At 34.4% G+C, this 14,872-nt stretch overlaps 1 protein-coding gene and 1 pseudogene across 1 annotated transcript; both read right to left on the bottom strand.

Moving 5' to 3' along the window:
• Nucleotides 1-2,195: 2,195 nt before the first annotated feature.
• Nucleotides 2,196-6,028, bottom strand: LOC102605096 (putative disease resistance protein RGA3; annotated as a pseudogene).
• A 3,036-nt stretch (nucleotides 6,029-9,064) lies between these two features.
• On the bottom strand, nucleotides 9,065-12,992 carry LOC102599175 (disease resistance protein RGA2-like). The gene is made up of 2 exons (XM_006352881.2): nucleotides 12,317-12,992; nucleotides 9,065-11,746 (listed from the first exon to the last, which is right to left on the bottom strand). The coding sequence occupies exons 1-2, from the start codon at nucleotides 12,741-12,743 to the stop codon at nucleotides 9,201-9,203; spliced, it is 2,973 nt and encodes a 990-aa protein (XP_006352943.1). The 5' UTR covers nucleotides 12,744-12,992; the 3' UTR covers nucleotides 9,065-9,200.
• Nucleotides 12,993-14,872: the final 1,880 nt, after the last annotated feature.

The raw sequence follows: 14,872 nt of genomic DNA, 5'->3' as shown, positions 1-14,872 counted from the left end.
AGTACCCTTCCTTTGAGTTTGTCCTCATCAATGATGAAGGGGAGCCAGAAAGTCTTAAAGAGATGTTGACTCATCCAGAAAATAGCCAATGGATGAAAGCCATGCAAGAAGAGATGGAATCTCTACAGAAAAATGACACATACCAGCTAGTTGAACTTCCAAAAGGCAAAAGACCGCTTAAATGCAAGTGGGTCTTTAAACTTAAGAAAGATGGAAATGGTAAGTTGGTTAGGTATAAAGCTCGATTGGTTGTAAAAGGCTTCGAACAAAAGAAAGGTATTGATTTTGATGAAATCTTTTCACCTGTTGTCAAAATGACTTCTATTCAAACTATTTTGAGTCTAACAGCCAGCCTAGATCTTAAAGTGGAGCAATTGGACGTGAAAATTGCATTTTTTCACGGAGATTTGGAAGAGGAGATTTATATGGAGCAACCAGAAGGATTTGAAGTATCTGGAAAGAAACACATGGTGTGCAAATTGAATAAGAGTGGGTTGAAACAGGCACCAAGGCAATAGTACAAAAAGTTTGACTCTTGCATGAAAAGTCAAACGTACACAAAAACCTATTCTGATCCATGTGTATACTTCAAAAGATTTTCTGACAACAATTTTATTATTTTGTTGTTGTATGTGGATGACATGTTAATTGTAGGACAAGAAAAAGAGTTGATTACAAGGTTAAAAAGAGATTTGTCCAAGTCATTTGACATGAAGGACTTGGGCCCAACACAACAAATTCTAGGGATGAAAATTGTTCGAGAACGAACAAAAAGAAAGTTGTGGCTATCTCAAGAGAAGTACATTGAACGTGTACTAGAACACTTCAACATGAAGAGTGCTAAACATGTTAGCACGCCTCTTGCGAGTCATCTGAAGTTGAGCAAACAGATGTGTCCTACAACAAAAGAGGAGAAAGAGGGAATGACTAATGTTCCTTATTCTTCAGCAATGGGGAGTTTAATGTATGCAATGGTGTGTACAAGACCTGATATTGCTCATGCAGTTGGTGTTGTTAGCAGATTCCTTGAAAATCCTGGGAAAGAACATTGGGAGGCAGTTAAGTGGATACTCAGGTACCTGAGAGGTACCACAAGAGACTGCTTGTGTTTTGAAGGATTTCATCCAATCTTGAAGGGCTATACAGATGATGATATGGCAGGTGACCTCGATAACAGAAAATTCACTATTGGATATTTGTTAACATTTTCAGGGGGAGCTATATCATGGCAGTCAAAGTTGCAAAAGTATGTCACACTCTCTGCAACTGAGGCAGAGTATATTGCAGCTACTGAAGCTGGCAAAAAGATGGTATGGCTGAAACGATTTCTTCAAGAACTTGGATTGCATCAGAAGGAGTATGTCGTCTATTGTGACAATCAAAGTGCAATAGACTTGAGCAAGAACACCATGTATCATGCAAGGACGAAGTATATCGACGTGAGATATCACTGGATTCGTGAAAAGATAGAGGACGGATCTATGCAAGTCATGAAGATCACTACTAGTGAAAACCCTTCGGATATGCTGACCAAGGTGGTATCAAGAGACAAGTTCGAATTATGCAAAGAACTTGTCGGCATGCACTCAAGTTAGAAACTTAGAGCTACCTCCTTCAGGTGAACGGGTCTTGAGAGAGAGATTGTGGGGTCCATCCCCATGTGCCAAACTTTGATAAATCTCACAATGTCAAAGGGTTGGCAGATTTGGAAGATATTGGATATACATGTGCTGATTTTTTTTCCAGCTTTCCTCAAAAGTCAAATGTTGGTAAGCTGTGAAAAACAAAAAAATTGTGAGGCTACTCCATTTGTTATCTATAAAAGGGAGGGTCATTCTTCATTCTCAAAACAAAGGAGAGAAAAGAAGAGTGAGGCATCACAGAGGGAAATAGTTTGTGAGGAAAAATAGAGAGTGTGAGCGATATTGTAGTGAGGTGGGAAAAATCAAAAGAGGGTTATTTCTTTTGAATGTGTAGTGGTCTTTGGAGTTTTTTACTCAGACCTACAAGTGTAAAAATCCTTACTATAGTGATATCAGTTGTTCCTCTCGGGCCGTGGTTTTTCCCTTATTCAAGAGGGTTTCCACGTAAAATCTTGGTGTCATTATTGCTCTTTTTATTCTTGTTGACTAACCGTATTGTTGTGTTCCTCTTTTATTGCTTTTATTACCACAAATATTATTTCTGTTGCGGGTTTATTCCCAACACCTGAAACCTGTTGCATCTGCCCCATAAACATGCAATTTCTTGATAGAAAAAAGTACGGGAATAACAAACATAGGGCACCAGTAAATCTCCATCTCTTCAAGCACAGGGAATTGTTCTTCTCCTTCCTTTTCCAGCAATCCTTTCAGATTACGAAATTTATCTATATTAAGTTTTCTCAGAGATGGAAACCATCCTCTTGTGGGGAAACCAGAATCAACATATTCCACCTCTGCAGACCCATTACATAACTCTAAACTTTCTAGACAAGGCAGCTCACCAAAGGGTGGTAAGCACGAGCAGTTTTTGAAGCCTCTAATTAGAATAGAGACAACATTTTTCAAAACTGAGTGATTCATCCAGTCTGGGAGACGGAATCCTCTGAAGCCAATGATCACTAAACATTTCAGATTGGGTTGTGGTTTGAGGGATTCAAGCACTTTAACTTCTTCTGATTCATATCGGTGTGGTTCGTCGATATCCCAATGCATGCTTAAAGAATACAGATTCCCTTTTGCTGATAAATTCGCTTCTTTTGCATCCTTATCATTCTTCACTCTCTCAAGGTGTCTGATTGACATTGAGCCATAGAGATTCAGGTTTCGTAGTTCACCAAGTTGGCAACGTTTCCTCTCACTAACAACAAAGAGATCTAGAGTCTTAAGGCATGTCAAAGATCCTATCCTTGGTGGCATACAAGTCAATCTGTCGCACTAATCAAGTAAAAGTTTTCTGAGACTATCAAGTTTACTTGTTTGTTTTGGTAAACAAGAAAGTAAGAAGCAATTATATAGATCAAGAGTCTGCAGATTTTGAAGCTTGCATAACTGCTGTGGAAGACTACGAATTCTATTGCAAGACAGGTCCAGGTCTCTTAAATGTACTAGATCTCCAATGGAAGATGGTAACTTCTCAAATTTTGAGTAACATAGATTAAGCACACTTAACGAGATAAACTTTTTCAAGGGGGGAGAAGAGTAAGAAGACACCACTTCGGCGAAACCAATGGACATCAACATATTGCTTGTATAACCTTCTATTTTTATTTCACGAATATTGCTGCTTGATGTGCTTGCTGAAAACAGAGATGTAGCCAAATCATGAATGAGATCATGCATCTTGAAATAAGTTTTACCAGATTTAACTTCAATCTCTTGGAAGAAAGACCTCAAGCATAATTCATTCCACACTTCATTGTCCACATCCTCTAACTCCAATTTTCCTCTCGATAAAAGAAAGTTGTGCGCAATCCAAAGAGAGATTAGCCTTTCCTTTTCCATTTGAGTGTCCTTTGGGAATACTACACAATACACAAAGCATTGTCTCAACTCAAGTGGAAGGTGATGGTAACTCAGTCACAGTGCAGGAAAAATAGTATTTTCTTCATCACATAAATTCCGAATCTCGCTGTCTTTCACACGTTCCCATTCACTTTCTTTCTTGAAGCGCAAATGATTCTTGGCTGCTAGAGGCACACCACCACATTTTTTCACTATCTCCTTTCCAATAGCCACAAAGTTGGGATTTATTTCTTCTTGGTATGCAAATGCACGTTGCATGAACAACAACCAACAGTTTTCTTGAGACAGATTTGACAATTCATATGGTTGCAATGTTCGCATAATTAATCCTCTCTTTTCAAGACGAGTAGTGGTTAGAACAAAAGCACCACTTGCTCCAACCTTCAAGACTTGTCTTAAATTAGCCCACTTCTGTTGATCTTCATTCCAAACATCATCTAAGACAAGCAAGTATCTTTTTCGATTCAGCATCTCTTGAATATTCTTTTGAAGTGGAGCCAAGTCCATCTCACCAAGTAGTGGCCTTCCTTCAATAGATTCTACAATTGCCTTTATCAACCTCTTCTCGTCAAAATCATCTGAGACACAAATCCATATTTTGGGATAGAAATGCTCAGTTACTCTTTGATCATTGAAGACCATTTGGGCAAGAGTCGTTTTTCCTAGCCCCCCCATACCAACTATTGGGAGGACTGAAAGTTCTTGGGCAGCACTAACGTTGTTTATCAGGATTTTCACTATGTCATCTTCCTCTTTGTCCCTTCCATAAATTTGTGGTTCAGTTAAAACAAAACCTAGTCCAAGCAATATTGACAACACGAGAATATTGTTACATTCAAGTTCATTAGGAGTCAGCAGAAAATAGAGAATAAATTTTGCACCCCTTAAATAAATATGAATGAATTTGAAGAGCAGGAGACATGAGAAAATCATGCTGAGTTCTACTTGGCAAAGTGAAAAATGCATTAAGTACTCCTGTATGGAATTCACAATTTTGTATTTGTCATTTTCAAATCCTATAAACATGTATAATATATATCTATCATCAAATGTAATGAAGGGTTAGACACTTGAGACAAACAGTTAGAGAAAATCTTTGAAACTTGCCCTCACCCCGAACACACGCATGAATTTGATAATTTTCAAAAAAAGAACATAAACAAAAGTTGTTGTAATACTAATATAAGATGAGCACCTGTTTCCCGTGAGTTAATATCTTAAAAGGTCATTGAACTATGAGAATTTATCAAGTAAAGTCATTGAACTTCATTTTATATCAATAAAATCACTCAACTTAAAGCTTTTATCTTCAAAAATCACTCAACAACATTTTTTCATTAAATAAATTTAACAAGACATAATAAATTATCAAAAACACATTATGTTTTTTTTCTAATTTATTATTAAAATAAATTTGACATAACAAATAAATTATTTTATATGCCATGTAAATATGAATATCACAAATTGAAATTTTATATTTTCAACCAGCAACACACAAACCTGCATCATACCCACGTTGCTTCAATATTCATTTTCTACATTTTGTGCCACTGTTCGTAAACAATTTTTTTTGGCTGAAGTAATCATCAATTGATTACTTTGATTAGATACTCCAGTCTCCATATACAAACATATTAATTTAATTATAATATAAACAAATGAGTAATATAGTGTATAACCCAAAACAATTAATGAGTAATAACGTGTAGTTTTTATTTTCAATTCCTTGATGTGATTTATAGAATTTCATTACATTTATGTTGCTAGCTAGCTGGTTGTAATGTGATAGTGGATCTCTTATGAATATGAATTTTACACCCAAAATTTAATTTTTTTCATTTGTAACAGGATACAGAGAACTGAATCATTGATAAATAGGATAAAATGGCTTTTTAAACAATTATTTATTTATGGGGTTCATGTTTATATGCTAAAATATTATTTGTATATTAAATTGATTTTAATAATAAATGTAGTTGAATGATTTTTGTAGATAAATGTCTTAAGTTGAGTGGTTTTATTGATATAAAACAAAGTTTAATGACTTTGCTAGATAAATTCTTATAGTTCAATGACCTTTTAAGATATTAACTCGTTTCCCGTCTAGCAGTTTGTCTCTCAATAATCTTTTCATGGAAATGAAAATCCATTCTTTCCATAGCAATTGCATCTAGTTTCTCCATCATCTCTTTGATCCTTTTCCCAATCTTACGACAGAATGTGATAATCTCAGGATGACAACGTCCTAATCGAGACTGCCTGAGTCTTGCTGCCTCATTTTTACATTCGTCCAATATGTCATCAATTTTATACGCAGCAGCATTGAGTTTATGTAACCAGTTTTTAATTGCCCTGTCCTTGAGTTGCTTCTCCCGAGCATCTTCAAGCACAGCTTGGATTGTAGAAAACCTGCTCGAAAGATTTTCAAACTCATTTTCAAAACCGAAAAGCAATGAAAGTTCCCCTTCAAGGAATGAAGTGATATTTTCAATCACAATTTGAAGGAAAGCTTCTGCCATATATATGTGATCTAGAGTGGAATTGTAACACAAATTGCTGATGAGTAAACAATGAGTTTCAAGTTAATGCTTTGTGTATGAATTACTTGTGACAATAAATACATTAATGGGAGAATAAATATATACTTTTCGTGTCATGGAAACTGCATTTACATCTTTTATGGAATCTCAATACTTTTCTTTCGCTTTAATCTGTATGCTAAAGTCTTCTACATAGAGCTTTTTGCAGGACTGTATGTATTCAATTGATTTTGCTTAAATCTATAAAGTAAGATCGATCGATGTTGGAATGAAATATAGACAGGTGAAAGCAAGAAGCATTATAAACTCAATTATTCCACCATGGGACCGTCATATCTCTCAATGATATTTGGTTTTGCTTTTCAATCCAATAACTAATTGTTGCTTATGATTTTAAACATTTTTTTGGCGCCCAAGTGCATCTCTTTTATAGATTGATTTGTGAAATTTATGGGAGCCACTATTATTCTTATTTTTTTTTTGCAATAACTAGTCTCTGAACACGTGCGTTGCACGTGTGTTCTATGTGAATTTTTATAGATTCGTTAGAACAATAAAATATTTAAGCAAATCGTGTGAAGAGAGTAATTTTTTTTAATGTGCGTCAAGAAACACCAAATGAGGGGCACACTGTAATGTTTAAAATCAATTCCTTTGAAGCTACCATTGGTAAATCAATTTTGTTTAAGCTATTATCGGTAATTTTTAAACTTTGTTTAATAGTTAACACACTTCCAATAAAGTCACAAATGACTAATTTGAGACAAATATCAATACATACTTACAATAATGATTAAAAAAAATTCATAAAAACTAGATCGGTGAAGTCTAATACAAAAAAAACACACAAAAAATAGAAGAAAAATACAACATACACATCATTCGTAAGACTTTATTCATATTGATTATACATAGAAAATAAATATATAATCAATAAGTTATCCATATTCAGAATTCGGAATGTACAAGTTTAAAGAGGAAAAACAAAAGGCACAAACCATGAGAGGGAAGTAATTGCACTAACAAATCCTATAATTTGCAAATTATGTATAACGAAGTATGCATCATATTTTTCTCCTGTATAAGATAATACTTATTTCTGATAAAAGTAGAAACAAAATTTACCAGCGGTGCTTGACATCATATTAATTCAGCCCAAAAGTTTAAATTTGTTGTTTGATTTTATAGCTATTTCTTTTATAATAATAACATATCTCGTGAAATTCGTCTAGGGAGTGTAGGGTGTGCACAGACCTTACCTCAATTCAGAAGACCCTCAACTTGAGTCGAGTATAGCAAATTAGAGTAAATATGAAAAAGAAAAATGACAGTGAAGAGAATATAATATAATATAACAACTATTACAAAAACAGCAACAACAAAAAAAAATGCAATAACCGAAACATCATAAAAACAATTGGTGGTAGAAAGCAAAAGCAAGACAGTACAAGAATAAAAGTACTACTACGACAGACACCACTAAGCCCAAACCCTTCAGAGAGCAAGAGAACAATCCACTACAACCTTCTACCATAATCAGCGATCTCCATGGTTAAGCATTTTTTGTAATTGATGAAATCATTTTTTTTTTTCTTATGAGCTTTGAAAGTCAAATTAGCTTATGTATTTGCCAATAATAATTTTACCCCATGCACATGATATTTATAAGTCAAAAGTTTGCCTAGAATTCTGCAGAAAGCTCAAAAGTTATGTTGGAAAATGGAGAGACATAAAGTTTGCCTAGAATTCTGTAAAAAAACTCAAAAGTTATGTTGGAGAATGGAGAGACATTCTTAAAATGCCTTTTAAAACACCTTTTCATTTTTAGTATTTAATATAATATAATATGATATAATTATTATTTAATATTCAATTGCTTAGATATTTTATAACATTTTGAATTAAGATAGGGGTAAAATAGTATTTCAACTTATACTTTTGTGACTTCCCACTTTTAGTGATTAGTAATTAGTAATAATAATAATATATGATAATTGACTAAAGAGTTTTTTCTTTTCTTTTTTTTCCTTTTATGTTTTGATTCTAAGAACCAGTTTGGATTGACTTTTTTCAAGTACTTTTAAATTAAAATAGCTTTTAAACAGTTTTGAATTGTTTGGGTAAAATAAGAAAGTATTCTTAAGCACTTGTTTTTCCAAACTAGGCTCGAACTCTACTCTTTCTTTGGGTGACAACAAGTACTCACCCGGTCACTCCCCTGTTCTTCCTGTTTGCTAGTTTACCTTTTCCACTTCCACAATTAATTAAAGGTGGATAAGAGATATACGTATATTCACAATAAACGTTTTATTGAGGTCACCAAAGTTGCTTCAAGCTATAAACAGCATACCAAATTTGAAACTCTTAGAGTAGTTTTACCAATCTCAATCTTCAACTAATGATATTTTACGTAAATCTGGTAACATGCTAAATGTACTATTATCATTTACCCCTTGTCTAAGATACTCTTTAACAAGTATAATACAAGTGGATCTTAGAAATAGTTGATTTGTTTCCAAAGAAAATTATAGACAGTAATCCTAATAAAAACAAATCATATTAAAACACTCGAATCGCCAAAAAAAAATTCCAATTATTAAAAAGCAGAAATACTCGAGTAATATGGAAATTCCATTATTTTCTTAGAAAATTACATTCAATGGCAGCAACCATGCATTATGAGAGGTACTTTAGGATGGGTGGTTGTTCTTTTGCAATAATTGGACAGCGGCACTAATATGAATAATTTGAAAACGACCTCATTCATTGTATTCATAGGTTCCGGGGAAGAGGAGACGCAACACCAGACAACTACCAAAGAAGTCATTACTATTGTGCTGAATTTGTTATTTAGAATTAGACTATAATATTTTGAAACTGAAACAACTTAAAATCATTGATTTGTTTTCCAAATAAAATCAGAAAATTACATACAATGGCAGGAACCAGAGATATTCACAATTTACAAACAAAGAAACAATTACAAATAAGTAATAGGTTCTCAAAGCGTCTATGATACAAATAGATTGTTAATTTGTTACCAAAAGAAAATTACATCCAATGAGAGACTCACAAACAAACAACTCTAGAAAAAATTACATGCAATCACAATGGAAGGAACCAAAAAGACTCACAAACAAAGAAATAATACTTAGGAATATATTTTCACATTAGGAATGTGTGCAATTTTGTGCCAGTCTTCTCCTATTCCCTTCTCGCACCGCTTTTCCACAATTGGACAATGAGTAATTATTAAATTTTTGAGGGCTGTTAGGTGTTGCAATCCCTCCGGTAAACATTTTAGCATCTCACAGTGTTCAACAAATAACTCTGTGAGTGAAGTTAAACCGTCCAGCCCTTCCTCTGCGAGACTCTCTAGTGCGTCACACCATTGAATTCTCAGATGCTTCAAAGCATTGAGACTAGCCAGACTGGTAGGCAGCCCTTTGAGATTCTTAAAGAAAGAGATATTCAAGTATTTGAGATTTGCAAGGCTTTTGAACATCTCTTCTGGGAGTGAAGTAGCTTCATAGTTATTGATAATGTAGAGGGAAGTAAGAGTGGTAAGTTTATATATGGACCTCAAAACTATTGCTTCTGACTTGTCCCCAAGAACTTTCAATGTCTTGACAGAAGAAAGGGTCGGAATAACAAACATAGGGCACCCGTTAATTGTCATCTCTTCAAGCACAGGGAATTGCTCTTCTCCTTCCTTTTTCAGCAATCCTTTCAGATTACCAAAGCCCCATATAGCAAGTTTCCTCAAGGATGGAAACCTTATTCTTGTGGGGAATCCAGAATCAACATCAATATCCACTTCTTCAACATACTCCATATCCGCAGACCCCCAGGATAACTTTAGACTTTCTAGACAAGGCAGATCACCGAAGGGTGGTAAGCACAAGCAGTTTCTGCAGTCCTTAATTACAATAGAGACAATATTTTTCAATACTGAGTGATTCATCCACTCTGGGAGATGGATTCCTCTGAAGCCAATGATTTCTAAAAATTTCAGATTGGGGTGTGGTTTAAGGGCTTCAATCACTTTAACTTCTTCTGATTCATATCCATATGGTTCATCCCACCTCATGCTTAAAGAATGTAGATTCGCTTTTGCAGATAAATTGGCCTTTTTTGCATCCTTATCATTCTTCACTCTCTCAAGATGCGTGATTTCAATTGAGCCATAGAGATTTAGGCTTCCTAGTGCACCAAGTTGATAACCTTTCTTCCTTCCAACAATAAATTGACCTAGAGTCTTAAGGCATGTCAATGATCCTATCCTTGGTGGCATAGATTTCAATAAATTGTGATCAAGTAAAAGATTTCGGAGACTAACAAGTTTACTTGTTTGTTTTGGCAAACAACGAAGTGGCAGGCAATCCTGTAGATCAAGAGTCTGCAGATTTTGAAGCTTGCATAACTGCTTTGGAAGACTACGCATGCTATTGCTAGACAGGTTCAAGTATCTTAAGTGTACTAGGTCTCCAATGGAAGAGGGTAATTGACCAAGTTTTAAGTTACTTAAATTAAGCACCCTTAACGAGACAAACCTTTTCAAGAGGGAAGGAGAGTAAGAAGAAACCACTTTAGCAAAACCAATGGACATCTTATGTGAGTAGTAACCTTTTACATTTATTTCGCGGATATTGCTGCCTGATGTGCTAGCTGTAAACAGAGATGTAGCCATATCATGGATGAGATCATGCATACTGAAATAAGTTTTACCAGATTTAACTTTAATCTCTTGGAAGAAAGACCTCAAGTAAAGTTCATTCCATACTTCATTACCCACATCCTCTAGCTCCAAGTTTCCTTTTGATAAAAGAAAACCATGTGCCATCCAGAAAGCAATTAGCTCTTCTTTTTTCATTTCGGTGTCCTTTGGGAACACCGCACAATACACAAAGCATTGTCTCAAATCAAGTGGAAGATGATGATAACTAAGTCTCAGGGCAGGCAGAATAGAACTTTCATCTTGAGGTAAATTCCAAATCTCGCTATCTCTCACATGTTCCCATTCTCTTTCTTCTCTCTTGAAGCGCAAAATACCTCCAAGAGTCTTGGCTGCTAGAGGCACACCACCACATTTTTTCACAATCTCCATTCCGATAGCCACCAGGTTAGGATTTATTTCTTCTTGGTATCCAAATGCACGTTGCATGAGCAACAACCAACAATCTTCTTGGGACAGATTTGACAATTCATATGGTTGCAGTGTTCCCATAATTGATCCAACCTTTTCGAGACGAGTAGTGGTTAGAACAGAAGCACCACTTGCTCCAACCTTCAAGACTGCTCTTAAATTAGCCCACTTCTGTTGATCTTCATTCCAAACATCATCTAAGACAAGCAAGTATCTTTTTCCATTCAGCAACTCTTGAAGCTTCTTTTGAAGTGGAGCCAAGTCCATGTCACTGAGTGACTTCCCTTCAATAGATTCTATGATTGCCTTTATCAACCTCTTCTCATCAAAATCATTGGAGACACAAATCCATATTTTGGGATATAAATGCTCAGTTACTGTCTGATCATTGAAGACCATTTGGGCAAGAGTCGTCTTTCCTAGTCCCCCCATACCAAGTATTGGGAGGACTGAAAGTTCTTGAGCATCACTAACATTGTTTATCAGGATTTTCACTATCTCGTCCTTTTCTTTGGCCCTTCCATAAACTTGTGGTTCAGTTAAAACGAAACCTGGTCCAAGCAATGTCCACATGAGAATATTGTTACATTCACGTTCATTAAGGATCAAATAGAGATTATTTTTACACAATAAAGAAATATGGATGAGCTGAGGAGCAGGTTGAAAATCTTTGAAACTTCCCCTCACCCCAAAAATACACATAAATTTGATACAGAAAATGATCAAATATACCCATCCCATCGGAAATAGTTTATATATATCCATCATTATACTTTGTTCTAATCTCATTATACTGTCAATCCAAATATACCCCTCCTTTTATGTAAAGAAAAGAACTCAAAGCAGAAGTAATGGTTCGGGTATAAGTTAAACGGTAGGTTTCTAAAGAAATCTGGTATTTAAAATTGGGTTGGATAATTTGATTCTGAGCTAGCCAAAATTGATAAATTTGTGTCAAAGTATAATGAGAGGGATATATTTAGATCGAGAGTATAATGAGAGATATATTTAAACTATTTATGATAGTACATGAGAATATTTGATCCTTTTCCAAATTTGATAAATTCCAGAAGAAAAAGAATACAATCCAAGTTATTGTAATACTAATTTAGGATGAGTACCTGTTTCCCGTCTGACAACTTGTCTCTCTATAATCTTTTCGTGCAAATGAAAATTCTTTCTTTCCTCTGCAATTGCATGTAGTTTTTTCATCACTTGGTCCATCCTTTTCCCGACCTTGTGACGGAAAGGGATAACCTTTGGATGATAACAGCCATATGCAGACTGGGAGAATCGTGTGGCCTTAGTTTTATATTCATCCAAGATGTCATCGACTTCATACGTAGCAACATTGAGTTTTTGCAACCAATTTTCTAGTGGTTTGTCGTTGAGTTGCTTCTCCTGAGCATCTTCAAGGACGGCTTGGATTGTAGAAAACATACTTGAAAGCCTTTGGAATTCATTTTCAAAACCGAAAAGCAATACAATTTCCCCTTTGAGGAAAGAAGTAAGATTGTCTATCAGAACTTTAACTACAGCTTCAGCCATATGTTGAATTCACTATTATGAATATCAGATATGTGGAGGGAGTCTAGATTACTAGAATCGTAAACAAGGAATAGCTAGAGTGGGAATTGCGAACTATGAATCTGTAAATATAGGTGGTTGTTGGAATGAAATACAAAGCTTGACCTGAAATATATATATATAGGTGGTTGTTCGAATACTCTTTTATATGATTTTTGAGAATCAAACTCTGTTTTTTAATTCGATATCTGTTAGCACAAGTTTAATGGGTATGATTTTGAAACGAAGTACATATAATAAATGTTGGGCTGATGGGCTAGGCGTTGAGGTAGTTGGTGATACTTTGGTAGGGAACTTGCACACCTAATAATTATATAAAATTCGAAAACTGCGATACTTTTGATGTATTTTTGACGTTTATATTTTTTAAAAATAAAAGATTTAACTTGGTAATTTTGTGCATATTCATGGAAACTGCTAGCTAGTTTCATATATGTCTTTCTTATGGGGTTGGTTTGTCTTTCACCTCCAAACAAGAAAAAAAAAAAAAACTTTGTTTTCATCTCTTAAGCTGTCAACTTGTTATCAACGAACAGATACCACAGAATATCCTCAAAACAAACAAGAAGAGGAGAGCTGTAAATAATTTTATTTTATTTTGGGGAAAAAAGGGTCTCATATACGTCTCAACTTTGGTTAAACAAATGGCTCACAAATACCCTTTTCTTTTACCAGAAGTGAAAAAAATATGTTTTTTTAAATTTTAAAGAATCCATGAAGGGATATATTTGATCCTTCTCACATGTTTTTTATGTTTTTTTTTTTAATTCAACAACTAATTTGAATTTATTATTTAATGGTCAAATTTATTTTTTCTTCAATTCTTTTCTTGTGAAGTATAGATGCCCTAATTTTTATTTTTTACAAAAATAAAAACTAAATTTCATATAGCCACAAAAAAAAATAGTTTAAATTTTTTCTCTACTTTTCCTATTTTTTCCCCTTCGGGAACATTACGGGGTTAAACAAACATATACTAGTTAATTAACTAATATAACTATAGTTTACATTAATTATAATTCAAAACTTACTTCTAGCTATAATTACATTCTCTCTTTCGCCTCTCTCCTCTCTTCCTCTCTCGCCTCTCTCCCCTCTCTCTGGAATCTCGCTCGTCACTCTCCTCTTTTTCAGTCATCTCTCCCTGCCCAGTCTCTCTCTCACTTCTCTTCTGCCAATCTCTCTCTCACTTTATACAAACACAAATGTATAATTTGTGTTTGTGTTTGTATAAAACAAGAGAGATGAGATATTAATTAAAATACAAATACATATCTCTCCGCCCTATAGACTTATAATTATACAAATACAAATCTTCCCCTGCCAGTTCTCTTTTGCCTTTCTCTCTCCCGCTTTATACAAATACAAATTATACAATCTCTTTAGCGGCGATACTATGAGCTTTTGTGGCGACTTATGTCACCGCTAAATGTCTAGTTCTTTTATAGTGAATCCTAATTGACGAGCATAGGTGGAGCCCAAAATGTAACGAAGGGTATAAGTGGTCTATTTCGCATAGTTCAGAGGCAATTTTGACCCTTTTCCATATATGATATGATATGATATATGTTGATTTCTCTTATTTTTACACTAAAGAATGAAAAAAAAAATGAAATAAAAAATAAGAAACTCAAATAAGAATATTTCACAATTTAGGTTCCCTATGTCATCATCATACCAAATGAAAATAAAAGTTAAGCATATCTTAATTTCAACTATAAAAACAGAAGATTATCTTAATATCAAAGAAGAATTTCAAATTCATGTAAAATTGTCATGCATCACATCTGTTGTTTGCTTCTTTTTGTTCTATATGGAGAGGCAAAGGCTATCCAATATGAAATTTTCCACATTATTTGCTTATGAATTGAATAAATGACTTCATTGAACTATATGGATAACCGTTCTGGAATATGGATCTTAACGCCATTCATCGTTCATCAATTCGTCAATTCCTTGAACTATGTCTTCTTTATTCACCATCTCTCTGGTGTCATCACTAAGTAAAATCATGTGTCCCATTTTTAAGCAATTTGCTACCTCTTCCTCTGTAAAATTTGATTGACGATTCGACCTGACTTCATGATCAT

Source organism: Solanum tuberosum, unplaced genomic scaffold (assembly GCF_000226075.1).
Source record: "Solanum tuberosum cultivar DM 1-3 516 R44 unplaced genomic scaffold, SolTub_3.0 scf00144, whole genome shotgun sequence".
NCBI lineage: Eukaryota > Viridiplantae > Streptophyta > Magnoliopsida > Solanales > Solanaceae > Solanum > Solanum tuberosum.
Note: the sequence above shows the minus strand (reverse complement) of the source record. Positions and strands in the feature narration are given on the sequence as shown.

Coding starts and splice junctions, on each gene's coding strand:
- LOC102599175 (XM_006352881.2), bottom strand. CDS start 12,743: ATGGCTGAAGCTGTAGTTAAAGTTCTGATAGACAATCTTACTTCTTTC. Junction 11,747..12,316: donor AGTTGTCAGACGGGAAACAG/GTACTCATCCTA, acceptor TGCTTGGACCAG/GTTTCGTTTTAACTGAACCA.